Below are 25,762 nucleotides of genomic sequence, written 5' to 3'. Positions count from 1 at the left end.
ATTCAAGAACATACCGAGAATTATTAAGACAAAACATACACACAACACTTGAGTTACTTTGTTCAAGAGTTATAGTTCAAATTTCTAGGTACTGATCATCTCTGAAAATGTTACAGGGCATGTGGAAGTATATTTAAGAAACTAGGGAATGAGTGCAAAATTCTCCCCAAAAAGGGCCAGAACACAAATTCTGACTGAGGACTGAAGCACTAGTTAATCTGGTCTATTTCTAATTGCAGAAAATTTTCACAAAGCAGAGTTGACACTTGCCTCCACTTCAGCCATGAATGCCTCCAGGGGATCGTCATCACTATCAGAATCTGCTGGCTTGGAATGGAATTGCTGGCGGGTAGGTGAGTTTTCAGCAGGAATATAAGGTAAGTCAACATTGCTAGAGTCTTCTTCCTCGTCTTCAAAATATCTGAAAAGGGAGATGCATGTTTAGTTTGGGGTCAGTCAATCTTTCATGTTACAGAAATGTTTAATTGTTATGGTATACATTACCATTAAGAGATTTAAACTACACAGGTCAAATTAAAGAGCTCCAGGCTTTGGCTAAGGACCTAATTATTAAGTATTACTTAATATATGCAACTTCTAATATTGCCCAAAAAACAGTCACAGCAGATTCTCCATTTCAATAATGTCTGTTGAAATTATATTTCCAGTTTTATAAAAAGGGATGCGTTTTCAGTACAAATTTAGTATATCACTGTTGAACAGATATGGCAAACACTAAAGTGTATGCTATGGAAAAAATTACTTTCATATGAATATTAAAATCCTAGTTTATTCTTTATAATCCTTTAAAAATTTTTAGAGATATACTCAGAAGGCTAGGGACTTCCATCAGAAGTTCTGGGCTATTTTCTGAGGATCCACAGAGAACTTCTAGAATTGAAAATGAATGCTCAATCTAGTATCATTCATCATGCTTAAGTACCCCTGAACTGGTCAACTGCTCCCGAAAATAATGACCCTTGACTTTGCTGAACCTTAAACACCTATTTCTGCACTGAATTACTGAATAACATGTCAGCTTTCAAGAATGCTGCTGTGTACTTTAAGAATTCCGATCTTGCTAATTTCTTTTTAATTAAAAAAAAAATTTAAGCAGTGTCACAACCAGGTTGGAATTAATAGCAATAAGAAATTTCTTCAAATTCAGCAGAGACAAATCATAATCTACAGGAATCAGAACTCAAACCTTCAAACCCCAGCTTTTTATAATAACCACCTTATTAATCAAGTTAAAAAAGATAATTGGTAAAAATGTTTCCTCAGAACTATGGGCAAAAATCTAGATTTTTCTACCACCATAAGATGTTATAACATAGTAGTTTTAAGGAATTGGGTGTTGAGGCAAACTGTGTCTCTACCAGTTCTGACAACTGCCTGTGTTTACAAAACAAATTATATGGTATCAATAAAGGACTTCAGTAAAGACTATCAAAAACCACATGAATTACTTAGAATTCTTCAGCCATATTTAGATCTCAATGGCCTCAAATAATTATTGGAACAAGGTGTAAGTAAGCACACAAGTATTATATTCTTTACAAGTGAATAAACTCAACAATTTATTAGTAACAACACAATTCAGTGAGATAACCAATTTAAGAAGTCATATTATCATTCAGGAAACAAAGGATTTCTTTGCCTCAATTTCTGTTGATGAAATAAATATCTCAAAGCCCAAACTTTGCTAAATTACCAGGAATTACCACCACTTACGCATTTTCTTCATCGAAATTGGCCCGTTTAGATCCAATTTTGTAGAAAGAAGGGAGCTGTGGTGGAGCTGACTTTCCAAATCCAGAAGAAGAGCTGGTTGCCCCAAAGGCACTGTGGGACTGTTGTGGGAGTTTTGGTTCCTCCTTCTTTCCAGCACTAATGGCAAAACCTCCAAAGCCAAATCCCCTCTTAGTGCCAGGGCCACCTTTATTCCAGTTCATGGTGTCAGTGATTGATCTGTTAGGAACAAGGCACACTAATATAAATTTTATAAATTAAATAGCCCATTGATTTCTTTTTTATTGGGGAAGCGGAACAGGACTTTATTGGGGAACAGTGTGTACCTCCAGGCCTTTTTTTCAAGTCAAGTTGTTGTCCTTTCAGTCTTAGTTGTGGAGGGCGCAGCTCAGCTCCAGGTCCAGTTGCTGTTGCTAGTTGCAGGGGTCACAGCCCACCATCCCTTGCAGGAGTTGAACCGGCAACCTTGGGGTTGAGAGCCGGCTGGCCCATGTGGGAATCGAACCGGCAGCCTTCGGAGGTAGGAACATGGAGCTCCAACCGCCTGAGCCACCGGGTCAGGCCAGCCCGGCCCGGCCCAGCCCAGCCCATTGATTTTTATGTCTTCTACAACCTCTACCTATAATTTCATTTTAAACGTTTGTCCCTCATTGAAACTTTAACTTTGTACTTAGATATGCAGTATGCTATCCTTAATGAAATGGTCCCATTTTCTAAAACACTGAAGAAATTGTAATTTATTTTATTGGGATCTCAATCTAAATAGGAATGTAGAGGGCCGGCCCGTGGCTCAGGCGGTTAGAGCTCCATGCTCCTAACTCCGAAGGCTGCCGGTTCGATTCCCACATGGGCCAGTGGGCTCTCAACCACAAGGTTGCCCGTTCAATTCCTTGAGTTCGCAAGGGATGGTGGGCTCTGCCATCTGCAACTAAAATTGAACACGGCACGTTGAGCTGAGCTGCCGCTGAGCTCCCAGATGGCACAGTTGGTTGGACTGTGTCCTCTCAACCACAAGGTTGCCAGTTCGACTCCCGCAAGGGATGGTGGGCTGTGCCCCCTGCAACTAGAAAACAGCAACTGGACCTGGGGCTGAGCTGCGCCCTCCACAACTAACATTGAAAGGAAAACAAACTGACTTGGAAGAAAGGCCTGGATGTACACACTGTTCCCCAATAAAGTCCTGTTCCCCTTCCCCAATAAAATCTTAAAAAAAAAAAAAAAAGACAAACGACTAAAAATAAAATAAAAAAAGGAATGTAGCGTTAAATATCTTCCCCTATAAAGGATTTAATATCTTTTAAGCTGCCAAAAATACTTGTAAGACAACAAATATTTTAGAAGATCTGATATGTGCTAAGCTTGTGTTAGGCAATTGAAGATACCAAGATGAAAAAACTTAATCTCTTAATTTTTACCCAAGGAGTTTACAGTCTACCAGGAAAATAGACACCTCTCCCCTGCCCCCCAAAAAGACAAAAGACAAAAATAACCCACAACAATATAATGTAATGCTTGCAGTAACAGAGATTGAGATGCTATCCCCAAGACTGTCTCAAAATTAAAGATTATCCTCTGGTAATGACATTAAGTCAAAGAATCAAAACTTAAGAGATTTGTTATTTGTAGACATTATCCATGTAATAGTCTCTGAACAGTTATGTGCCTGGCATTTATTGAGCAAGTGCCCACTATCCAAGAGGAAACCATGACTCACTGATATGGTGCCTTATGTAGTTGGTTAGCCTGTAGTTAAGGACTACAAAGAAATATCCTGAGCATCAATCAAATCAGTTTACAAACAATACCTTATAGTATCTTATTAGTCTTGGCTCCAAAAAAACTTTTTTAATGAGACACGTTACCTAAGTTTTGTAGAAAAGCAGAAAATTCAGAAAGCAAAAAGGAACAAAATTTAAAACTACCTGAAATTTCCTCTTCCAGATACGTAATTGTGTTGGTATCTTTTCCCATTTTTCTATGCTTGTTTATAAACACACACAAAGAAAATTTCTTCACCTAATGATATACTATGAACATCTTTAAATATCAACAAATACTTTTCTCCAATACTGTTTTATATATAACATTATGAAACATATCATATAGCTACAACTTTGTGCATACCCTTAATTATTTCCTTAGGATCAGTTTTTAAAATGCAGTTGCTTAGCCAAAGGGAATATGCATCATTAATTCTAAAAATTTTAATTGCTACTTATATTTATTTATGGAAAAGTGTCCGTTACACATTGAGTCAAATAAAAAGGGCAAAAAGCAAGAGGGATGGTATGATTCAATGTAATTCAATGTAAAAGCATGTGTTACATATACAGATATAGCTGGAAGGCTGTTAATCAAAATGTGAACAGCAGTTATTTGGTTTTTACTTTCTTCTTTGTAATAAAGTTTACCATTAACAATAAAAATTAAAATGCTTTGTAATGGACCCTGAAGCCAATGTGGAAAAGAGTTCCAAAAACTGCTTTTCACAATCACATTGTTGAAGGGACCAAGAACAAATATGCTTTACTTTTCGGGTTCTGTGCCTCTCTCCCATATGTACCTTATAGGTTTTGTTTGAATTGCTATTATATAGCATTTAGTTCAGTCTGCTTAGCATTAAACTTGTTTTATGCTATGTCAGTCTTCACCCTTAGGCCACCCTTAGTTTAGGTGGAGACTGTCTTTACTCATTTTGGACATTCCATAGAAGTTAACATGTGGCTAAAATAAGTACTTGATAAGTACTAGTTTGCATGAACTTAATTAAGACCATCTCCTGCTTTCTTCAGGAATCTGATCTTAAGGGAAATTAACATAATTCTAGTGATATGAAATTTAGTACGAATATTTACAAGCAATATGTTATTAATACTGTGGAACTAGGGAAAGTCACACCCAAGGGAGGTAGGCATTCAGATGCTCAGCAGAAACCTTCTAGGTTCTTCCAGATCCTGGCCCCAAACCTTCCTGATGCACATTTCTGATTCTGTCATTCCCTTCAATTCAATACCTCTCTCCAGTTACTCAATCATTCTGGAATGAAACTGTCCTTTATGGCAAGAAACGACTTTACCATCCCTATCTCCCAGGATTTCACCATATGCATGTTTCCCAAGAAAACCAAGCAGTCTACCTCCCCACCAAATCTCTCACTATACCTACCTACCAAAGTCCTATCCTTCGAACTCCACCTAAATACCGACTCCTAGAACTACGGCATGAATATGACTGCCCCAGAGAAGTGTTATCTCTTTCCTCAAACCCCCTTTCTAGTCATAAAACCCCCACCATTTAATCATAACTATTTGTGTTCTTGTTTTATCTCTGCAACTCCATGTTACAGGTTTCATGGGTAAAGAAGCAGGCTTATCCATTTTTTATCTCTTTTGTTTTCCAGAGTACATATTCATTAATCATGTTTAGTCAATATATAGAAGACCCAAGAGGATTTACAACTTGGCCAAGGAGAAAAATGAAAGATAGCATAAAGTCAGACTTGGTATGGTTCTAGGCACTAAAATACTGTGAGTTGGTAGAAAATCCTAATAGCATAGTAAAGGAACACAAGCCATGGAGCCAGGCTGACTACGTTCGAACTCCAGCTTTGACACTAACTTGATGTGAACCTCAAGGAAGCTCTAGGAAGTTACTTAACTTCTCTGAGCCTCAGTTTCCTCATCTGTAAGTGGGTAAGAATATCACCTACTTCACAGTTGGTATGAGAAACTGAGTTTATACACAAAAATACATTTACAACAAAGCGTGGCACATGGTAAGAGTGCAATATATATTAGCTGTCATGTTTATCATTATTTCTCCAGAAATCAATTTCTCCATTGGTAAATGGAGAATATCAAGTCACACTCCTCAGATCTCTTTCAACTCAGGGATTCCATATAGAAGTGCGACATGACACTGAAGATGTCAGAGAGCACTATGAACTGACAAGTGGGGACAGGCTTCATAAAAGAGCTAGAAGCCAGGCGAGGCACTGAAAGATGCGAGCTGAGTAGCGAAGTGTGAAGGAAGAAGACATTCTAGGGAGGAAAGCTAGAAATAGCAATGGCTGGGAAGTAGGTAAGTGTGGAACCTAAGGAAGATACATTGGTTAATTTATGTTTTGGACAATGGTAGAAAATAAAATATGATCTAAATGACTTTAAAAATAGTGGACCCAAAACAACTGATTATAAAACCACATTAGTTTATCACTTGTATTTATGGAGTATGAGGAAGAGTTCTAGTGAGACTTAATTAGCGTCTACTCTATCTAATAATCTGTCTTGAGAGCATCTCACACACTATAAACCAGTCAGTTCTTTAACGAGAATCTATACAAAACCCAAGAATTTCATAATGCTGATTATATTTTAAGAGCATCTCTTTCCACTGTTAGCTTAAAGAAACTAAGAGCTGATTATATGAATACCAATTTGATGAAAACTAAAATATAAACTGCACTCCTCCAAGAATTATACTAAATTATTACAATGTAAGTCAAATCCTGTCACTCCTTTGCTCAAAACTCTCAGATCGTTCCCATTTCTGGCAGAGCATAAGTGAAATCCTCACAATAGTCTAAAAGGTCCTGGTTGTTCTGCCCCAACCTCCACCCCTTTTTCTTCCCTGACCGTATCTCCTACTACTTCCTTCCACCTTTGCTCACAGTGCTCCAAGCACTTGGTCTTCTGATTGTTCCTCTAACAAGCCAGCATTATCCTCTTCCAGGCCTTTACACTTGCTGTTTCCTCTGCCTAAAACCTTCCTGTACCCACACTGGCTCAGCTCACTCCCTCAACCTGCTTTTAGTCTGTTTAAATATTAGCTCGTCTATAAGCACGTCGCTGACCACCCCATTGCAAAATGCAATATCTCACCATCCCTCTTTCCAGATCTATTTTTTCCTAAGGCACTAATAATCTAACATACAGTCTAATTTATATACTTATTTCCTGCCTCTCTTCCTCCCACTAGAAAGTAAGTTTCATGAGAGCAAGGAGTCAGAGACCTAAAACAGTGCTAGAGAATAGGCACATAGTAGGCGTCAGTAAGAATATCCTTTGAATGAATGAATTGCAGATTAGGCCATATAATGCCCCTTTTAGGTACAGGAAAACAAAGCACACATTTTTTTTTTTCACCGCGGAAGTCTAAAAATTAATTTTGTACGAAACACATTGTACTCCTATGTGCCAGAACTGGGCTTGGCTGTCAAATTACAGTGAATTAATAAATAATCTCTGCCCTTCAGGAGCCCTAAGGTGTATATACCAGAGAAAATAAACATCATTACAAAACACAACATACAGGGAAGCCAGAGGAAATTGAACGACTGCCTAAAGGAGTGAGGGGCAAAGAGATATTAAGGAAGCTATGATTCCCCCAAAACTCTCTTATAGTAGATAGTTTCTCCTTATATTATTGGTCCGTATGCTTGCAACTCCGTATAAATTATTTACTCACATCAGATAGGCTGTTAAGTAGGCCGCAAAAAAAGTTTGTGAGCGATGGTGATGCTAATCACTGATCTATATTCTGGGCTGCACAAAGATCACGGACTATTTCTTTTACTGTCTTCCGATCTGGCAACTTTTGTCTATACGGTCCCCTCAACCCCCCGACTTTGAGGCTTGCATCTGCCAACTACTGCAGACTAGGGTCAGAATCTTTCCCGGGGCTATTCCTGAGTTGGAGACCGGCACCTTACAAATCCCTTCCGTAGCCGAGCGGGCGGGCGCCGCCTCCGGAAAAGCAGCCAACTGGGCCTCCGTAAGAGTTGCGGGAGAAGCGGGAGCCATGGGAGGGCGACGCGGCTCGGAGGGACCCCTCGAGGCCTCAGCCCCGCATTCCCACCCCTCCCCGGCGCCCTGGGCCTCCGGTGCCCAGAGGCTCCGCTGGCTCTTTGTTAAACGAGGCCGCGGTTCCCTGGCCCTGGCTAGGCCCCCGCAGTTGCCTCCAGTGCCCTCAGAGGTAGCGGCCCCAAGTCCAGACCCACCTCGTACAAACCTGCTGGTGTAGCGGCAGCCGCTACCACCGCCGACGCGGAAAAAACCCCACGGCCAGAAGTACGCGCGGTCCAGGCCGCGTCCCGCCGCGCTCCTCCGTCTCCGCCCCTTGCGCCGCCGCCTCTCGACCCGTTGCTGACGGGGGGGGAGGGGAACACAAAATTGACATGCGCAGTGCAGAGAGCGCGGGCCGAAGGGCGGGGCCTCAGCTACGTTTCCGGAAAACGCCGTGGGCTCCGGCCCTTAAAGGTACAGAATATCTCCAAGGTTTCTCAGATTGGGTATTGCTGATGGGGGAGGAGTGTTCGAGGCCTGTCTAGCAAGCAGGCATGGAATTTAAGGAAGAGTAGCAGTGACAGGGAGCCGCCCAAAAATACCAGATAACGCCCTCGGTGGAAACTGCATATACATAAAATTGTCGATCCCTAAACTTAGGTCCTTTGCAAATAGGACTTGGACAACATGTCTCCTCGTGCCTCTGGCCACGTGGTCCCATAGAGCATGGCCACCTTTAGCTTCCGGAGCAGCAGTTCAGTGTGATGACAACTTCACCGAATCCTAACGGAGAGGGTTGGGATCGGCGTGGGGAGTTCCGGCCCAGGGGCTGGGATTATGTAATTCTCCCAGCAGCCCCACCTCTACTCACCGGGGCGAGGGTGACGAAGGTCTCGCGCGGTCCTAGAGGCTGCGTCCCACTTCTTAGCCGCGCGCAGGCGCGGGCAGGCAGCACGCAGTCTACGTATTGGACGGTGGAAGCTACGTGAAGAGTGGCGCGACGTGACTGAGCTACCTGGTCCAGCTGTGTCCTAGAGGCATCGGGGGCAGTAAAATCGCGGTGACAGCGCAAGCAGTGGCCAGGCCGAGAGGCAGGCGGGGTAAAGGCGGCGGCCTCAGAAGCGCTGGGCCGGTTCTAGCCCCTGGTACAGGTAGGAAGCGGGCCATGACGTATTAGTCAGTGGGGGCCGGGCCGGGCGGAGAAGTCACTCTGAGTAGCCTAGCCCGGTCCACCTTCCCACCCAATTCCCTCAGACAGGCCTGTGTAACTTACATCGGTCCCCTCGCCTTCTCACTTCTCCGGACTTTCTTAAAACAAGCAAACTTTGGAGTGGCCGGTTAGCTCAGTCGGTTAGAGCGTGGTGCTAATAACACCAAGGTTGTCGGTTGGATCCCCACATGGGCCACTGTGAGCTGCGCCCTCTTTAAAAACAAAAACAAAACAAAACAAAAACAAGCAAACTTTGTCCACTTCAAGGCCCATTTCCTGTTGGTCTTCAGCATTGGGGTGATTTGAACGGTTTTGGGGAACTTCCCCACAGAGTTGTGAGCAAATGCCAATCAGAAGTGCAAAGTTAGAGGAAACTGACAGTGGGCAGCAGGAAGAGTGGAGTAAAGATGGCAGGATGAATTGATTCTCCATGGTGGGGAAAGACTAGACCCGGGTGGTTTAACAAAAACACCAAACTCTGGCCAGTCTTTTCTGAAGGTTTCTTACATAAAACGTGTTTTTATCCAACGGTGTAAGGAGATGGGCATGTCTATATGACTTCCAAAAGTCTCAGTCTGGCCATTGTCTGAAAGGCCTAACTAAATGGCAACAAGGAATGATTCCCCCACTTACTCCTCTGATTTTTAAGTCCAGACCCCGTCTGTGAGAGACTGCCAAGGAAGCCAGCAGAAGCTAATCAGACCAGACTTGGTAGTGCTTGTGTTCTTTGCCCCAAGAGTCTCATTCAGGACTGGGTGGCCTGGCAGGGAGTTGTGCATTTAATGCCTTGCAGCAGAGAGACTTCAGAGTGAGAAGGTCAAGGTACAAATGCCTTGGATAATTTTAACATAAATAACCTTGAAGGAGCCCCATTACTGTGCTGAGTTATCTTAGAAACGCTTCTACAGTGTGAACCCTCTTGAGTGGAAATGCAATTTGAATTGATCAGACCTTTTGGTAGGTAAGGTAGGTAATCAAATCAACTGTGCCAATGTTAACCTTTATTTGCTTCTATTTGAAAAAGTTGGAAACATCTGAAAAGAGAAACACTGAAAATGAAATCTTAAAGGATGTTCGTAAGACATGGGAAGGAAGTAATGGGAACTAATATTTACTGAGTGCCTTTACGTGCTAGGCATGTATCTCCTGCACTACCCACTACAGCCCTGTGAGGCAAGTAGTGAATGGGTATCCCCTTTTCAGAAGTGGAAAACGGAATTTTAAGTAAGTAGCCCAAGATCATATAACTGGCAAATGGTAGAGCTGACATTTTAAAACAAATCTAACTCCACCAAAGTGCGTGCTCTTTTTCATTTTTCTTCCACTTTTGACTATAATAAAAGATTACTGGAGGAAGGTAGGAATGTTTGGAGACACATCATCCTTTTTGAGGTTGGTTTTGAGAAGGCAGCTATGTTTGCTCATAAAATGTTTCCTGTTGCTAACCTCAAAGATCAAATATTGGACAGGATATGCTATTGGTCTATCCTTTATGGCATGTTTCAAATTACTTGTGCCTTTCAAAATTTATGAACTTTGTCCAGTTCAAGGAATATTTCTTAAGTAGCCATGGCTTGCAAGGTATTAGGCAATAACCTTTGATACTACGCCGATTCCTTTAAGAATTTATGGTGTTGTAAATATGAAATACAGAATATTCGCTATCCCAGAGCACCTTGAAAGAGTAGTAAGTCACCTCCATTAGTTCTCAACTTCCTGCATTCTGGCTTCCATCCTTACAACTTTCCTGCAGTTGCCAAAAATGATTTCCTTATTAACATTTGGAAAATTTTGGTCCATATCTTACTTGAACTTTCTGCAGCAAGTGAAACTGAACTCTGTTTCCTTCTTAGAAATATGCTTCTCCTTTGACTTCTATAACACTTTGACCAGAGTCCCTGCTTTTTCTCTAACCATTCCTTCGTAGTTTCCCATTCCAGTTCTTCCTGTTATGCCCACCTCTTAGCTGTTATGATTTGTTTCAAGACTTTTTGATGTTCTTTTTTTTTTTTAACCCTCACTCTTAATACTCCCTGGGGATCTCATCCGTTCCCACACCTTCTCTATTTCCAGCTTTGGCTTGTATCCTGAACTCCAGACTTATATTTCTGTTCTTTTCTTTTTTTTTCCAGACTTATATTTCTAACTACTTCCTTTTCTCCCTCCATAAGATAGGTTATGATACTTTTTAGGGATATCGTGAAAATCAAGAGATAAGTGTTAATCATCTAACATGCTGCTTAAAAACACTCTGAACTTTTCAACAGGTACTAAATTTAATTTATTGCCTTCCCCCCCAATTGTTTTTTCTCCCTTATTGTTCTTTATCTCAAGGATGACTTTGTCCAGCCATTAATCAAGCCAACACTTACAATCACCCCATCTTCCTTTCCCACATTCTGTATATTTAATCACTTTATGCTGACAAGTGTGTGTAATTCTTAAATATCACATCTGTTTTCCTGTTCATTCTCAGTACCACTGCCAGTTCAATGCTGTTTTATATCTTACATAATTATTTCAACCACTTGTTTTTCCTGCCTCAGGTGCCTTTATCCAATTCACACTGTGTATGAGCTGTCAGTTAAATTGCAAATCTGATAATGTCACTCTCCTATTTAAATTCTTTAGTCGAGTCTAATTATCCAGACTTCTTAGTGTGGTCTGTAAATAAGGGTCATCATCCTGGCCCTGCAGGCCCTTCTAAAAGCCTCCTTACCCCCACTTTGGTCTGCATACCCAATGCTCCATCATACCAAACTCCTAAAATGTTACTTCAGGCCTCTGTGCTATAGCTATTCCTCAGTTTGCAGTGCCTCTTGAGTGCCTCAGGAACCATGCTTTTATTTTTTTATTACAAAAGCACATCATAGGAAAATTAGGAAAAATAAAGGCAAAATGGCCATAATCCTACTGTACAAAATAACTTATTTACATGTAGATTTATGTATGTTTAGATGGTGGAATACCCACTGTTCTTTTCAGAAAGCTATGAAATACTGATGTATTTCATTACATCATGTACACTAGGAACGAGTTTGTTAGCAAAAAATTTACTACTTTAAGTAAGTAATATAAAATCATAGCCACCGGCCTACATTTGAGAAGTGGCCTGATAAATGGTTCTCAGGGATTCTGGAGTCAAAACTGGAATCAAATCATAGCTCTGTGTTACTTGGTAGTACATCTCTGTGCCTCATTTCCTTATCTGTGAAATGGGGATATTAATGCTACTTTCCTCAAAGGGTTGTTATGAGGATTAAATCAGCTGCTTTCTGTAAAGCCTTTAGTACAGTGCCCAGAACTTTGTGTCTTACACGTTTGCTTTTATCATGATGGTGTTCACACGTGAACACACCAAGTTGATCTAAGCATGAATGGCTTTTCATTCATGTATTATTTTTGTTACCACTAACAGGTAAGTAGTTCCATCTCATTCTTATTTTATTACACCTCTTCCCAGTTCCTGTATAAAGCTTTTTATAGGCTCTCAAAACAATACTTACCAAATACACAGTGTAAATGGAAACCAAACTAAATAAAATTAATGATTTGTCCACAATTTTACAAATAACTAGTGACAGAGTTCAGACTAGAACCCAGGCCTCTTTACCCTCACCTCATTTTTTTTTTTAATGCTATCTGAAATGAATAGTATTAAGAGAAAAGCAGGAGTCATTGATATATTTTAATCGTTTCTAAATTTGATTCGTTATGTGTAGAATGGCAGTCCACTTAGGGTCTGTTTGTTTCAACTCACTGTTAAGGTGCAATGAAAGCCTTCCACGCCTTCTGTGTTGTCCTTTTGGTGTTTGGGAGTATCTCTGAGGCCAAGTTTGATGATTTCGAGGATGAGGAAGACATAGTAGAGTATGATGATAATGACTTTGCTGAATTCGAGGATGTCACGGAAGATTCTGTTACTGAATCTCCTCAACGGGTGGTAACCACTGAGGACGATGAAGACGAGACCACTGTGGAGTTGGAAGGACAGGATGAAAACCAAGAAGGAGATTTTGAAGATGCAGATACCCAGGTGAGATTCTTTTATTTTATTGATTTCTTGGGAAATTGGAAGGATGGAAAAACTTGTAACTAGTGCTTTCCCCAGACAGTCAAGTAAGACCCAGGTCTGGGGAAACCTTTACTCTCTAGTATCTTTTTGTTCAGTAGGTGGCACTCTTCTAAATGTTTTGTGGTGTGTTCCCACCTTTTGCATTGATCGAAGAATGAATTGTAGTTTTCTCCTCTATGGAAAACCTGGCTGGGAGAAGGAGTGGAGAGTGGATTCTGTATATGGGTGGGAATTATATTATTTAGCACTTGGGATTCAAAAGCATGGAGAGTCATCATTTGTTGAAAACATGTAATATTCCTGAATTCTGTGCTTGCTGCTTACGTGTTCTGTTTTCCTCTACAACTGTTGCCTATGAAAATGAGGTGACAACTGCTGGCAACATTTGTAGGGGAAAACATTGTGCCTCATTTTTGTAGGAGGGAGACACTGAGAATGAGCCATATGATGATGAAGAATTTGAAGGTTATGAAGACAAACCAGATACTTCTTCTAGCAAAAATAAAGACCCAATAACAATTGTTGATGTACGTATACAGGATTCTGACTTCCAAACCAACAGGATATTTTGCTGTCGTTCATCCCAGAAATATTAGTGACATATAGCTGGTGTTGACATAATAGTGGGAGCTGTGAAAGAGTTTGACATCAATTCTTCTGATAAAACTCCACACCTAGAGAAGTAACCCCTGTGTTTTTATTCTAGCCCTCATAGTTTTATTTATCAAGGAATGATGAAGAGGATAGACATTGGCTTTATTTTGGGGTGGGACTCAGAATCAAGTTTAATACAAAGGGCTTTCCAGCTTTTTATCCCATTTGATTGTACTCACGTTTCCTCAAAGAGTCTTTTACAAAGCCGACTTAGAAAACCAAAATGGTCATAGTTCAAAGTACAACCATATTCAGTGACAGTAATAGTAGTAACCGCTTCTGTTTATGGGTTTTCTCATTCTCCTTCATCCCATGAGTTAGAATCCATCCTTCATCCTCAGCCAACATTAAATAGAACAATTGTTCTTCTTTAGGTTCCTGCACACCTCCAGAACAGCTGGGAGAGTTATTATCTAGAAATTTTGATGGTAACTGGTCTGCTGGCCTACATCATGAATTATATCATTGGGAAGAATAAAAACAGTCGCCTTGCTCAGGCTTGGTTTAACACTCATAGAGAGCTTTTGGAGAGCAACTTTACCTTAGTAGGTAAGTGAGGCTAATAGAAGTCCAACTGCCTGCTTGAAAATTATCTGGTAAGAACTGTTTATTCCCTTCAGTATAAACTTCTGAGTACTTCTACTGGACTGCTGAAGAGAGTGCTGTTTTATTTGTTCTTAGGATCCCATTTTTGTTAGGTTTTATATGTTGAGTAAATTTCATTTATTAAATTTCTCATCTTTCATTAATTAACAGTTGCTAAACAGCTTTTGATTAGAATGAGATAATCAGTGTTATCTACGCAAGTTGATAAAAATCTGGCTGAAAGCAAGTAATTTTAACATTTTGAATAGCTTGGTAAATGCTTTCAGTGCATCTTTTAGAAATCCCTCACAATTCTCTCAGGTTCTGGGCACTTTAGTCTCAGATCCACTGAAGAGGTACACGTTGAAGTACCTTACAGGAATCCCTGTAGTTGTGTAGTGTAAGGAGTAAGGTGGACTCACCCACTTTCACCCCTATTTGGTATTTAACACTTTGTTTCCCTCTAATAGTAAGCAAGTATCCATCTGCTTGTCTCTTTAGAAGACTGTTTAAGTGTTGTGCTAGGTACTTTGCATATATTGTTTCTTATTTAATCCTTATAACAATGTTGTCTATTGGATATAGTTTCTGTTTTCCTGAGGAAGGGAACTGAAATCCAGAAGTGTTAAAACTTAAGCTATTCAATTGCAACCATGATATTAGAACCTCGTCTACATACTTCTGATGTTCATGCTCTCTCTGTTGTTCCATAGACCTGGAAATTAGGAAAATAATAAACAGCCTTTAACGCTTTCCACTTCCCCTTATGTGTTTTCATTTAGTGTATCAGTCTGCTTTACCTTGTGAGGGTTGAACAATTTCTTTTGTACACTTAATCAAATGAAGAGAGGAAATGATTGGAATTTGATCTAAAGTACAGCTTTTAATAGCACTTACCATGTTGCTGTTGGAAGAGCAAACATGGTTAAAGTTAACTCACAGGCGACATGGTGAGGGAGTGTTAGTTGTAGTACGGTATTTTTTGTTCACTGCATACGAGATTTTTTTAACTTTTGGCAGAGACATTTAAACTGACTTTGCTCCATTTTGTGTCTACTCTTGAGAAATTTATGCTCGAGCTGATTGTCATTAACTAACAAGGACACAGAAGCAATGCTAGAGTCCATATTTTTTTATGGAAATAACAAAGAGTTTTAAAAGTAAAAGGAATGGTGTCCATCTGTTGTAATCAGTGTCCAAAGGAGAGTTCTAGAAGATGGCAAAGTATTGCCACCTTAAAGCTATGATCTTCGTGGGATCAGGGTGGAAAAGAGTGTAACAATAAGGCCCCAGCATTTTTCAGAGAATCACATTAAATGGTTTTGCCCCTAGGGGATGATGGAACTAACAAAGAAGCCATAAGCACAGGGAAGCTGAACCAGGAGAACGAGCATATCTACAACCTGTGGTGCTCTGGTCGAGTGTGCTGTGAGGGGATGCTTATCCAGCTCAGGGTGAGTAGGGGATTTCTGGGACAGTGTATATATCTACCTTTTGTTTTTTTCCGGAGGGATTCAAATCCTCAAGTGTCTCATCCTTTCACGTTTGACTTAAAATGAAGTATAAAAATCATCTTATACTAACTGGCAAATGTTGATTATATATATATTTTTAAAGATTTTATTGGGCTTTATTGGGGAACAGTGTGTACTTCCAGGACTTTTTTCCAAGTCAACTTGTCCTTTTAATCTTAGTTGTGGAGGGTGCCGTTCAGCTTCAAGTTGTTGTCCTTTCAGTATTAGTTGTGGAGGGCGCAGCTCAGCTCCAGGTCCAGTTGTCGTTGCTAGTTGCAGGGGGCACAGCCCACCATCCCTTGCAGGAGTCAAACCGGCAACCTTGTCGAGAGCCCACTGGCCCATGTAGGAATCGAACTGGCAACCTTCGGAGTTAGGAGCACGGAGCTCCAACCGCCTGAGCCACCGGGCCGGCCCAAATGTTGATTATATTGCATGAAGCATCTGATTCCCTCTCCCAGGTATTTTCTTTATAGTAAGCAGAAGTTGCAACTGTTCTCTTGCTTTTGTTTTTGTTTTTTCAGTTCCTCAAGAGACAGGACTTACTGAATGTCCTGGCCCGGATGATGAGGCCAGTGAGTGATCAAGTGGTATGTATTATCCCTGCTGGTTTTCTCTGTGCAGAGTGAATTCATTTTTTTTTTTCAATTACAGTTGACATTCAATATTATTTTATATTAGTTGCAGGTGTACAGGATAGTGGTTAGACAGTTATATAATTTACGAAGTGATTCCTCTGATAAGTCTGTTACCTACCTGGCACCACACATAGTTCTTATAATATTATTGATTGTATTTCCTATGCTGTACTTCACATGCCTGTGACTATTTGGGAACTACCAATCTGTACTTCTTAATCCCTTCACCTTTTTCACCCAGCCCCCCAACTCTCCTACCAATTGGCCACAGTTTGTTCTCTGTGTCTATGAGTCTGTTTCTGTTTTCTTTGTTCATTTATTTTGTCCTTTAGATTCCACATGTAAGTGAAATCACATGGTGTTTGTCTTTCTGTGATGTATTTGTATCTGTGACTTATTTCACAAGCTCTGGAGCTTGGGGCCCTCTTCTCAGAGTCATTGAGATTGTGGGTAGAATTCAGTTCCCTGTGGTTGTAGGTCCCATTTTCTTGCTAGTTGTCAATTGGGAAGCACTCTCAGCTCCTAGAGCCCACTCTCAGGTCCTTGCCACATTGTCCACCCCACACCCTTTCACACTTTGACTCTTTCTCCAAGTAGGGCTCAGTGCCTTTAGAGGACTCACTTGATTAGGTCAGTCCACCTAGGATAATATTCCTTTCGATTAAGTCAAAGTCAACGTTAGGGACTTTGGGACCTTCTGCTACCTAACACTATATAGGTAGTGATGGGAGTGATAGCCCATCATGTTCACACATTCAAGGGGAGGACGTATACACCAAGGGGGGGGAATCTTGGGGGCCATCTTAGGAAGCTGCCTATCACAGAGCCTAACAGGTGAGTTTTGTTGTTTTTTAAAGCAAATAAAAGTGACCATGAATGATGAAGACATGGATACGTATGTGTTTGCTGTTGGCACTCGGAAAGCCTTGGTGCGACTGCAGAAAGAGATGCAGGATCTGGTATGTCGAATTGTTCCGACTCCAATGTACGTAGCAACTGTGCCCATTGATTACATAGAGATTCACCTTCAGAGCATAGGATCATTAACCATTTTGAAATAGGTCAGTCCATATCCTCTTGAGAGACAAAAAGTCTTTGTGTATAAGAAAATGTCATGTCTTACTTTCAATTACCTCTTCCTCTAGAGTGAGTTTTGTAGTGACAAACCTAAGTCTGGAGCAAAGTATGGACTGCCGGACTCCTTGGCCATCCTATCAGAGATGGGAGAAGTCACAGAGGGAATGATGGATACAAAGGTAAATGCAATAGAAGACATACATTTGTACACTTTGGCATATATAGGGCCCTCTCCCTAAAAGTCACACTGTACAAGTTCTTCATTTTATGACAATGCACTGGTTACGTATTCTTTCCCACACAGACATTAAAATACCTTCTTTAAGCAATAGATTAACTTGTCAAAAGGAAAATTTGATTAGTTAAGAAGTTCTCTCTAAATAAAGTGCAAGTTGTTCTAGGATTGCTAATGGCTTTCAGGTTTTTTGAAAAAGAACTACAACTTCAATCCTTATCACCATGTCATTTAATCCTTTTTTTTAAGCTTCAGATAGTGTTAGAGAAGAGAGATGTATAGAGAGAGTCATTGGTTGTGTAATGGTAACAGCACATATTAGTGTCATAAAAATATAGGATAGCTCAAAGACAGTTCTGAATGTAAGTTCAAGGTGATGTGTTTATGAAGAATCCCCTGAAATTATTTTAGATTTTCTCTTCGTGCTTTCACTCTTGTTTAGAATGTTATTTTGAGATACATTTTAGCTGCTTAATGAGAAGAATTGAATAATTGGTGTTACTGAAGAAAAAGTACTAGTTTCATTGAAGAGCGATTTCTTATTTAAATTTAATTTTTTAAAGCTTTAGCCTTAATGACTTTGTGCAAAAGTAAGGGAGGATTGAAGAGTGAATATCTTTATGAAAAAAGGGAAATGCATCAAACCCTACTTTAGAAAAAATAATTTTCTTTTCTTTATTTCAGATGGTTCACTTTCTTACACACTACGCTGACAAGATTGAATCTGTTCATTTTTCAGACCAGTTCTCTGGTCCAAAAATTATGCAAGAGTACGTATGAAATAAATATACTGAAAGTGATGTTCTTGTTTAGCTTTCTGTGTTGAAGCATGCAAGGTAGATTATTTCTAGATTTATTCTGAGCCTGACTCAAAAATAAGATGCTTCATTGTAACAAGGAGCTGGAAATAAAACATAAAAATCCATCAAAATAATCAAAAACGTTATTTAAAATATGGGCCTTGCACTTAAATTTGGGCTCATTTCTGGCTGCCCAGGTGAGGTGGACTATATCTTGCCTGGTTGGTACATCACTGGAGGAGTCCAAGCGTGGGATAAAGGTCACTTGAGAATGCATTCAGCAGGTAGACGAGTCGACCAGATGACCTGTAAGCTCCTTCAGGCTCTGAGATTTTACTTGATTTGACGATGCCAAACCAAATACTGTGCTGATGGTTTGCAGGTATCTGTTCATCTAAGTGAATTGGGTGACTTATGTACATAGAGAACGTCTTTCTTGTGTTCCTTCTAAACAGCCTTTTCTTTTATGACAGGGAAGGTCAGCCTTTAAAGCTGCCTGACACTAAGAGGACGCTATTGTTTACATTTAGTGGTAAGTGTTCTGTGTCTGTCTGGGTTCTTCATTTCCTGAGAGGTGATCTGAAGGAGAGTATTATTCCCTCCCAAATGATAGCTTATTAAAAAACTAGATTGAAATTAACCCCATGCCTGCGTATTGCTTTTGAGTTTCTTCAATAAGAGATCCTTTTATATATTTTAATTTCTATTTTCCGCATTTTAGCTGCCTAAGAAACTTGAAGAAAGGAGTCTATTAATAAAAAAATAAAAAATAAAAGGTTGGGTGACTCAGAAGTATTAATGCTGCTGTTAACTCAGCAGGAAAATGGCTTTGTTTTCCAGTGCCTGGCTCAGGTAACACTTACCCAAAGGATATGGAGGCTTTGCTACCCCTGATGAACATGGTGATTTATTCTATCGATAAAGCCAAAAAGTTCCGACTCAACAGAGAAGTAAGACCAGTAGCTTTTATTATAAGCTGGCACCTTTTACTGTTTTTTTCCTCTGGGATTTCAGTAATTGTATCTTTGCTAGTTGACTTGAAAGTGCTAAATGGTAGTAGTTTTATGAAAGCCTACTAAATGGGATTTTGCTTCTGTTGGATTGAAATGGATTTCTTATGAAACACTTTGTTTCTTGGTGAAAGGGCAAACAAAAAGCAGATAAGAACCGAGCTCGAGTGGAAGAGAACTTCTTAAAGCTGACGCATGTGCAAAGACAGGAAGCGGCACAGTCTCGGCGTGAGGAGAAGAAAAGAGCAGAGAAGGAGCGAATCATGAATGAGGAAGATCCTGAGAAACAGCGCAGGCTGGAGGTAAAAAAGACTTATCACTGAGGTAGAACTAAGATTTACGAGGTTGCTATTTGTACCATATTGGCTGTTAAGGTAATTCTGTGTGGGAAAGTACACAAGCTAACAGTTTAGCATTTTCTCAGTACTTGGGACATTTAATTAGTTAATAGCACTATAAAGAATAAATAGTGTTTCCTGTTCAAACCATGTTAGATTGAGTCCAATCCTGGAGAATGATATGAATCTCAAACCCAAGAGCTTTTTAGGCTATGGTACGTTATGTTTCAAACATTAGCATGTTCTTACATTTTTGTGAACTAAGATGCCATAGTCCAGCTCGAAAATGTTAAGCCTGGTAAATGCTGGTCAAAAAAAGAGAGAACAGAGCTCTAGGAGATGTGGATTTTAATGAGAATAATCTCAAGGATTGAAGAAAATTCCTAGAAGTGGAGGAACTATGCTGCCAAGTAAAAGAGAGCCGTTGTGTGGCGCTTCAATGCCAGTGGAGTGATTAATGCTGTTGAGTGAAAGGCCTACGTAGCATGCTGCTGGCCTCCTCCCATCTTACCCTTTCTCATCACTTTTTATTGGATTTGGTTTGGTTTAGTTGATGGGTATTTTTCCCCTGAAAATATAGCTGTGTTTATGCAATCTTCTTTATAAATATAAATGCCTTTTTAATGAGTACACTGAGAGAATCTACACAGAATCATTAATAGATAATGCCTTTCATTTTTCTATGGAAAAAAAAGAGGTTCTCCAGTTCTTTCTAGGGTTTGAAACTACAATAGGTTTAAGAAAAAGGAGGGCCCAGAACTTAAGTCAGATTGTAAGCTGTTTGTGGGTTAAAACGTATTTTTTAAGAACCACTGCTTTGTAGTATTTAGGCTTGGTTACCTTGTAAAAATATCCAGTGAATTAAATGGGAAAGGGAATTACCCCTCTTCGCTCCCCCGCCAAAAAGAAGAAATATATAGTCAAATTATATTTCTGACTTGAATGGCTCATTCATAGGAATGATCTGGATCCTCCTGCCCTACTAGTATAGCATTGTTTGTTTTGTTTTCTTACATATTTAATTTGAAAAATACAGAGAAACATATACACAGAAATTAAAACTAACCTTAATCCTACTATGTGAAAATAATATAATCCTTTAGACGACTCCCATCCCTAAAGGTAACTGCTGTTAACACTATATAGTCTATTTAGTTCCCCAACTCTCTATGTTTAGTACGTATATTCCTTTTCTTAATGTAGCTCATCTTATAAACACTGTTCTGTAACTTTTTATATTAAAAACATGTCTTTCAAGAAAGTGTCTTTCCATATTTGTGCTTTTAAAATTTTCCTGAGGAAAACAGTCCTAGGAGAGAAAGAAAGAAAGATGGGCCAATAAGAAGTTGTACCCATTTGTGCTTTTACCAGCATATGATAGGAAAGCTCCTCTATACTCAGTCTTTATGAAAACTGCTTACCATTTTTTAAATGTATGATTGTGATAGTGGAGAAATGATAGCTCATTTGTTTGGCATTTTTTGAACATTTTTCACATATTTATAGACATTAAGAAATATGTTTCTTAAATATGTTAACGTGAATTTCTTCACTTACCCACTATATCATATTCTGTGTATCGGTAGTTTTCCACATGTGTATAATACGTAATATAGGAAGGGATGGATTGTGTTGAGGAAAGAATGAATATGACGGAGATAGGGGTTGGCTCAGTGGGAAAGGGACCTTGGGACAGGGCTCTGACCACTTCATATAGCTGTCCCAGAAGAGTATAGCTTTTGACTTATGTTGTGGCTGTTCACTTGCTTCTGAGCCCTCACAGGAGGCAGCAGCTGCCAAAGGGGGAAGGTTCATTTTTGCCTTTGTGAACGCAAACTCGGGATGCGTTTTCCCATAAAATCAGTGTTAACAATGATGGTTCAATTCTTTAAGATACATACAAAATAGCACAGCTGTGGATGGATAAACATTCAGACTTTTGCTACTAAAATGTGTTTGAAGCTTCTTCCTCTCCTATATAAACCTCCTAATGCCTAAATAAAAATATGATAAAAAAAAATCCCCAATTGAACATTGTGAATTGAAATATTGTGCTCAGGTATAACATCTATGCTACTAATAAAAAGAGATTTATAATTAATAACCTGATCAAACAAGATCTTAAGGTTTTCTGAACTGAAGTACAAATTCTTGGCAGGTACATAAAATTGTTATGATGAAAGATGGGTTAGTGTTTCCTGCGCATAGGAAAAATCAGACTAGACTAACAAAGCCTGTTTAAATGTAGTATTTAGTTTCTTTTTAACTTGAAATTTGCTTCACTCCAGGTAATTTTCATTAATGAACATAGATAATAGCAATTTTTATAACTGTCTTCTGGAATGTTATTTATGGTGCAAGCCTAAGTTTTGAATAATAGTATAGGCAGTAGTCTAGTTTTGATTGTTAAATGTGTGCTTAGAGCTTAGTTTGGATTTTCTCTCTCTCTTTCTCTCTCCCCACCTAGGAAGCTGCCTTGAGGCGGGAGCAAAAGAAATTGGAAAAGAAGCAAATGAAAATGAAACAAATCAAAGTGAAAGCCATGTAAAGTCATCCCAGAGATCTGAGTCCTGATGCCACCTGTAAGCTCTGAATTCACAGGAAACGTAAAAAAATACCAGTCCATTTCTCATCTTCAAGTTCAAACAACCCGTGACTGAAAAATCCTTATTTCATTGTTCTATTTTTTTTTTGGAGTTTTACAGAGGTTGTTGATACATTGAAAGGACTCTGTTTCAGTAATTTTCTTCCAGATAATCAAATTATTTTGATTATTTTATGAAAGGAATGCTGTATGAACTCTGTAGTTTTAAAATATTTTTAAAATTATAACGAATCATCACTGCTTTTAGTGCTATGATATTTGAAGAAATGTCATGAATTTATAGATACACAATTAGATCGTTGCTTTTCGTTTAAAATGGCAGTTTGAAATAGCAGTTGAAATGGCTATAGAGAATGCCTCTAAACCAAGATTCCACAAATAACTGTTGGAATTGCACAATAAACATTGCTTGGTGTTTTCTTCTGTGTCTACATTAAGCTTGTAAAAAAGTAAAATTTAGAACACTATCTGTGGTGTTGAAATTTCAGGGACTCAAAACAATGTAGTTCAGTGTATGTTTTGTAGGTGCGGGTGCTGATGACAGTATTATAGGATATCTGTAGACTTTAAGATGCTTACATGTATGTGGAAAATTTTAGGGATAGTTACTACAGGAGCACAGCTTTCTCCTTACGTGATACCATAAGCTAATGACATCGTGAATGCTGTATTTTAAGTGATTGTATGTTTTTCTTGAGTAACAAGTGCATGAAAAATTAACTGCTTCAACCAGAGCAGATCAGTGGTCTGTGTGAAGTCACAAATGTTTTCCTTCTTGGTCGCTGCAACCTGTCGGATGTTCCTGGAGAGCCTCTATTCTGTGTTATGGCTGTGTCTCTTTGCTTCTCTTTCTGCTTTGATCTCTTCCACAGCTGAGGCTGGGTATATTCTTTCAAAGAAATAGCCATGAATATGCATAAGGATACTTTTAAAAATGAGCTTTCCTAAACTTTGGAGAGTTCTTTCTGCCTCTTGAGGGAGGAACTCTTGGGAGAGAGGCCCATCTATCTGCACAAGCATTTAGCTTGTTCAGATCTCTGCATTTTATAAATGCTTCCTTCTAAGAAAGCATTTTTTTAAGTCACTGCTTGTACCAGGTAATTTTGGGTGGGATGGGAAATGGTTGGGTTTTTTTGGTGGGAGAGGGGTGGGCGGGTATTTTTTTGTGGACGCTTTTATGTGCAGGTGTGTCTGAGGCAATACTAAGCTGCTGTGGAAACAGCATGTGCTGCTGCCTTTGTAACTGCATGGAAACTTCACGGGGGATTTTCTCTGGGTTAATGCAGAAATGTGTAAACTGGGAGATGCAAATGTAATATTTTTTTTAACAGTTCATGAAATTAAGTTATTAAAATAATAAAAATAACAAAATTTAATGCTATATAATTCTAGAATTAGCCTTGTTTTACAAACCTTTAAAGTACATTATAGAAATCAAAATTGATAGGGTAAGTTATCTTTTGATGAAAGCTTTCTTAAAGTCCCACACATTTGGACCATGGCAGCTAATTTTGTAATTTAAGCATTCATATGCACTACCTATGGACATACATTAAACTCATTGACAAAAATCTCAGAGTGCCGCCTTTACTTTTCTGGGGTTTTCCTACAAGAGTGTAAGCCCATAGGGATGTTCTTTCTAGTCAATAAAAGTCACTGGAATGCTTTTCCTTCAAAAGAGTTGGCCGTGACAGGAATCCCTTAATTCCCAGTTATTTTTTTAATGTTTTGTAGTTTTAGAGCCCTAGGTGTTATTAATGGGCTCCTCCCCGAAGTCCACGTCTTGAGTTAAGACACCATTATCTCCTCTCCTATGAATCAGAGGACAAAGAGAGGAGAATGTTGTTGACTTGTCACATTGGGAAACCACTAAGCCCTCCAATCTTGTCTGCACTGCCTGGGCACTTAGCAGTGCCAAAGCAAGCACGGGACTGGAAGATAAAAGCCTGGCTTTTAGTGCCACCAAAACCTATAACTTATCCTTTGACTTGGGACAAGTCATTGACTAACCGTTGACTTTCTGTTCTGTTCTTCCTTTTACTAAGTGAGCATAATAATTACTTTCTCTCCCTAACAGGAGATAATAAATGTAAAATTCTGTAATAAATTGTAGCATTTTTATCTAGAACTATTTTCCAAGTGGTGCATTTTTGCTTTACTCTGCTTTCCTTTCTCCCAATAGAAACCAACCAGATCCTTTTAGAGTTCTTTTAACTTTATCTGCAAAATTTGACAGGCTTTGTTTTGTTTAGTTTTGTTTGCGGTTTTTCTTTTTCCGTGGTGGGGGTAATAGTTTACAATTCTGTTTCCTTACTAATAGAAACTTTTCCTGTCAAGTACCAGATGTGAAACTGTTTTCTTTAGATGGGACTTACACCAAAGAACAAACATTGATTTTTCTTTCTCATTCCACTCATCCAATAGTAATTGGCAATGTAAAAATTATTTAAAGCAGTGTCTACAAGAATCTGTTTTGATGGGGGTGGTGGTGAAATACTGTACTTTTATCATGCTGGACTCTATTTTCTTACTGTTCCTGCCTCCACTCATTTTGAATGATTTGAAAAGGTGTAAGAGATGGGAAACAGTTATCCCCATAGCATAACTGTTGGTGATCAGTCAAAGATTTATTCGCATTTGGAAGAAAGTGTAATGTTTTTATCTTTGCACAGTTGAATGTCATTTTCTCAGTTCTATGAACTGAGAAGTAATACCAATTTCAGAGGAAAGCTAATTATTTTTTTCCTGAAAGGGAGAACCTTGTTCTCCCTACAGAACCTTGTTCTATTACTACACCACTTTTAATGGATATTATTTTTTATTTTCATTTTTTAAAATTAACTAACCTCTGATTTCATCTATTTGGTTTTATCCAAATAGTGTAGCTTTGTTTAAAAGATACCAGGTCTTTTTAAGTATTTACTTCCATGGGAGTTATTTGGAAATCGGATAATACTACATCTGTCTAGGTTATTTATTGTATCAGCTTTGCTTGAGGGAGAACTCTTAACTGCCCTCCTATTACATTTTCAACTTAAATACTGAATAGCTCTTTCTTCTGCATCTTTTTCCTGCATGTAACTGTATCACTTAGTAAGGTTTTAGCAAAGCTAGAATTGAAGCCAGTTTTCCACTTCAGGAAAGAGCCCTGGATTTATTGGCAGGAACCTGGAAGCTGTCCTGGTGCTTTAACAAGTCTGTTTCCTCATCTAAATGAGCAGTACCTACTCTCCCCTTTCTAAAATGCTGTTCCAAGGATCATATTAGATAACATGTATAAAGTGCTTTGACATATAAAATGCTGTGCAAATTAATCCTGCTAAACTTGTTAAACTACACATCATAAGCATTCCACTTGTGTGTTCTAGGCAATTAGTTTTACCTTTCACACAGTGATGTGGTATCTTGAAGAGGGCAGTGCCCTTAGTTTAAACTGGATGCTCAGAGTTAAAAAAAAACAGGATCATCAGTCCATATCCACTCCTC

The 25,762-nt window shown here is 39.2% G+C and overlaps 2 protein-coding genes across 10 annotated transcripts in view; one reads left to right on the top strand and one right to left on the bottom strand.

Annotated features, from left to right (window-relative positions):
• DDX42 (DEAD-box helicase 42) overlaps nt 1-8,540 on the bottom strand; it is a 34,312-nt gene extending 25,772 nt beyond the window's left edge. For 3 of the 9 annotated variants that reach the window (XR_012492099.1, XM_019732896.2, XM_074319783.1), the window contains exons 1-3: nt 7,762-7,895; nt 1,735-1,971; nt 271-421 (exon numbers count right to left, since the gene is read on the bottom strand). Coding sequence is in view for 7 of the 9 variants with exons in the window: in XM_019732896.2 (XP_019588455.1) it covers nt 271-421; nt 1,735-1,955 (372 nt within the window). In the remaining 2 variants the exon portion in view is untranslated. Of the gene's footprint in view, nt 1-270; nt 422-1,734; nt 1,991-7,750; nt 7,902-8,406 lie in introns of those variants that run through there. The other 6 variants (XM_074319784.1, XM_019732894.2, XM_074319785.1 and 3 more) reach the window with 5 other exon arrangements.
• Nucleotides 8,541-8,554: 14 nt separating this feature from the next.
• On the top strand, nt 8,555-23,849 carry CCDC47 (coiled-coil domain containing 47). Its single transcript, XM_019732901.2, has 13 exons — nt 8,555-8,686; nt 12,513-12,781; nt 13,240-13,347; nt 13,849-14,023; nt 15,392-15,513; nt 16,098-16,163; nt 17,069-17,170; nt 17,357-17,467; nt 18,208-18,293; nt 18,797-18,855; nt 19,164-19,273; nt 19,468-19,635; nt 22,139-23,849. The coding sequence occupies exons 2-13, from the start codon at nt 12,518-12,520 to the stop codon at nt 22,217-22,219; spliced, it is 1,452 nt and encodes a 483-aa protein (XP_019588460.1). The 5' UTR covers nt 8,555-8,686; nt 12,513-12,517; the 3' UTR covers nt 22,220-23,849.
• The last annotated feature ends 1,913 nt before the right edge of the window (nt 23,850-25,762 follow it).

Source organism: Rhinolophus sinicus, linkage group LG15 (assembly GCF_036562045.2).
Source record: "Rhinolophus sinicus isolate RSC01 linkage group LG15, ASM3656204v1, whole genome shotgun sequence".
Classification (NCBI taxonomy): Eukaryota; Metazoa; Chordata; class Mammalia; order Chiroptera; family Rhinolophidae; genus Rhinolophus; species Rhinolophus sinicus.
This window is presented reverse-complemented; position numbering and strand designations above follow the sequence as displayed.

Bases quoted from the DNA above. Each gene is read 5' to 3' on its own strand.
- CCDC47 (XM_019732901.2), top strand. From the start codon at position 12,518: ATGAAAGCCTTCCACGCCTTCTGTGTTGTCCTTTTGGTGTTTGGGAGT. The intron at 16,164-17,068 runs GTATGTATTATC...TGTTTTTTAAAG, and splicing joins GGCCAGTGAGTGATCAAGTG to CAAATAAAAGTGACCATGAA. The intron at 17,171-17,356 runs GTATGTCGAATT...CTCTTCCTCTAG, and splicing joins AGAAAGAGATGCAGGATCTG to AGTGAGTTTTGTAGTGACAA.